The sequence below is a fragment of the Carex rostrata genome, chromosome 8, assembly GCF_964058835.1.
Source record: "Carex rostrata chromosome 8, lpCarRost1.2, whole genome shotgun sequence".
Lineage (NCBI taxonomy): Eukaryota > Viridiplantae > Streptophyta > Magnoliopsida > Poales > Cyperaceae > Carex > Carex rostrata.
The window spans coordinates 7570738-7573687 of NC_135925.1; the positions used below are offsets into that span (position 1 = coordinate 7570738).

The 2950-nt window shown below is 34.1% G+C and overlaps 1 protein-coding gene across 1 annotated transcript; it reads left to right on the forward strand.

The window, feature by feature from the left end:
• Nucleotides 1-1065: 1065 nt before the first annotated feature.
• On the forward strand, nucleotides 1066-2400 carry LOC144558320 (uncharacterized). The gene is made up of 2 exons (XM_078307134.1): nucleotides 1066-1462; nucleotides 1915-2400. Exons 1-2 carry the CDS (start codon nucleotides 1145-1147, stop codon nucleotides 2383-2385), a joined length of 789 nt encoding a protein of 262 aa, XP_078163260.1. The 5' UTR covers nucleotides 1066-1144; the 3' UTR covers nucleotides 2386-2400.
• The last annotated feature ends 550 nt before the right edge of the window (nucleotides 2401-2950 follow it).

Sequence of the window (2950 nt, forward strand, 5' to 3'; positions counted from 1 at the left end):
CAATTCCGTATAATGTTTCATTCGGGATCTGTCAGATATCATGTTCCTGGAACATATATCTATGTGATTAAAATGACAACTCCTTGTCTATGGTCTGAAAAACTTGACCATCATTTAATCCACATACTAACCTTATCGTGGTAATTAGTGTTCCTGCTAATTTACCTTGGTCAGTGACTTTTTAGAGTATATATCATCTATATTATGAAGTTTCACAATTCCAGTCATGAACTCGAAATGATTCATAAATACAATAATACTCAAGGCAACAAAATAATATTAATCATCCAATTCATGAACAAAGCTTTATATAATCAAAATTATCGTATTATTAACTTCTAGATTATTACAAACTAACAGATCAACTCATTTCATAGAGGCGGAGCTACTTACAATGAATGAGAATCAATTTTAATTTAAAAATCTTCATACTTTGACCTAATTTTGTTATATAAATTAGAGTAATGGCTATGAATACAATAAAGCCCTATATTTTTGCAAAAAAATTATATAATTGACCATCATACGAAACTTTCAATGTTTGAAACTAAAAACGATAGAAAATTTTAATCTGTTGTGTTATATATAATCAGGGGCAGAACTAGAAAGTAGAAAATTTAGAAGTAGGGACTAAAATTTAAAATGCATCATAATGTATAGCTAAAACTTAAATTCAAGTCTCTACACTAACAAATTAAAATTCTAACTACTAGATTACAAGCACAAATGTGATAATTTATAAGGAGGGGCTGAACTATATAAAAACTTAAAAAAAAATAATTCAATTAAATTTCAATATACATGATTAAAAAATATTTAAAATTATAAAATGGCTTGAGCACCCCTTAACTACACATAGATCAACCTCAAAAAAAAAAAAAAAAAAAAAAAAAAAATATATATACGTACATCAGCGTGAGGCATGAGGGTCATAAGATTAGGGTCCGGACAAAACAAAACAAAAAAATTCTTCACCTTATGGGGGAAATGTCTTAGTCTTATCTGAATCCCCATAAGGGGAAATCTTCACGTCAATAAGACTAAGACATTTCCACACAAAAGCACTCACACATGAAATCTATCTCCAGATGAATAAGAACTCCTGCTCAAGCTATTTTTCTTTTTAAAAAACAAATAAACAAATATGAATATCATCCGATCAATCCTGTATCCACCGCCACCATCCCTTCCTCTAAACACCTTGTCGGTCGTCAATGTCACTGCCTTGGCAGCATTAGGGATACTAGAGGTCAAGGGAACGCACATGGCCTACTCCAAGTTCTTGAACCGGACTGCACGGAACCCAGTGATGCTGTCTGGACGGGTTGGGATGCTTCTTACATACACACCTGCACTCGTTGCAGCAGTCGCCTTGTTCTCTGCCCCGACAGTCAAAACGATGCCACGTGGGGTGCTGCTTGCGGCAGCACTCAGTGTGCATTTTTTCAAGAGAGTCTTTGAGGTACTCATATATATTTGTGTGGATTGCTTTAATATCATAATATTGTTTGTTTTTCAAATGAAACTGGATATATAGCCTATCTTATATACATATCTTGAGATTTAAGCTTAATTTGCATGCACTTGTTAGCTGAGATTAGGCTCTGTCACTCGCAAGATCGATAAATATTTGTGTAAAAATAAATTAGAAGTGTGTCCAAGCTTACTTTAATAACGGTGAGTATACTTGTTTGGATAAAATTTATCAAATTATCAACAAGTTTGATCTCTCTTAGATTGACATGTTTGGTCTGTGTAAATCGAGTATTAATCCGTAGATTTATCATGCAGCGGGGTTAGTTAGAGTAAATTTTCTGTTAATATTAATTTGTTTTATTTAGCAAGTATTACTTACAAATTTCATTTAGAATTCTAAACATATGAATGCATTCCGGTAATGATTTTATTTTTCAGGTATCATTTGTCCATAAATATAGTGGGGCCATGAGGTTAGACATATCTGTCTTCTTTTCCTTCAGCTATGTGATGTGCACTGTATGCATGATCTACTCTCAGTATCTCAGCCTTAATTTACCAGAACCAAGAATCAAGCTTACTTATGCTGGCACTGTGCTTTTTCTGGTAGGAATAACTGGTAATTTCTACCACCATTATCTCCTTTCCAAGCTTAGAGAGAAAGGCGACAAGGCTTACAAGATACCAAAAGGAGGCCTCTTTGATCTTGTCATTTGCCCCCATTACCTATTCGAGGTCATTGGCTTTTTTGGAATATCTTTGATTTCTCAAACGATTTATCCATTGTCCTTCGCTTTTGGATCCATGTTTTATCTCATGGGAAGAAGTATTGCCACCAGAAAATGGTACATGTCAAAATTTGAGAACTTCCCAACTAGGGTCAAGGCATTCATACCTTACGTTCTTTAATGGAGTTCATTAATTTTCTCTATCGGTACTGTATCCACAGTTCTCTGTACCATGTAAGATTTCGGCATGTAAATAAGTAATTGGTACATTTCTCTTCCATGCAAATGCAGAGGATGACTTGGTTTGCTCCACATCGTATTCCTGTATTTTTTTTTTTAAAAATTGGCTTGTCGTCAAGTTTTACGCAAATGCAGCCAATCCAAAAAAAAAAGAAAAAGGAAAAAAAATCCATGTGAGTAAATCAGTAAAGTCGAAAATGTTAGTAGTATAATACTGATGTCCAGGGATAAAGTTGTTTGTTCAATCAAATATTAATATTTTATACTTTTAGAATAACAGCAATATCATATTTGTAAATCTGATGGAAGGAATTAAACTTTCAATTAATGTATTTTATTTCGAAAGATATTGGGCCACAAGGATAAGATAAAATTTGCAAAACCAAGCCCACTAGACCCGAGTTGATGTCGGTGGAGAATTGAGATATCGTTGTCAGTCTAGGGCTGTAAACGAGCTGGCTCGGGCCGAGCTGGGCCTTAGCTCAGCTCGTTTATTTTGGCCCGAG

Coding starts and splice junctions, on each gene's coding strand:
- LOC144558320 (XM_078307134.1), top strand. CDS start 1,145: ATGAATATCATCCGATCAATCCTGTATCCACCGCCACCATCCCTTCCT. Junction 1,463..1,914: donor TTTTCAAGAGAGTCTTTGAG/GTACTCATATAT, acceptor TTTATTTTTCAG/GTATCATTTGTCCATAAATA.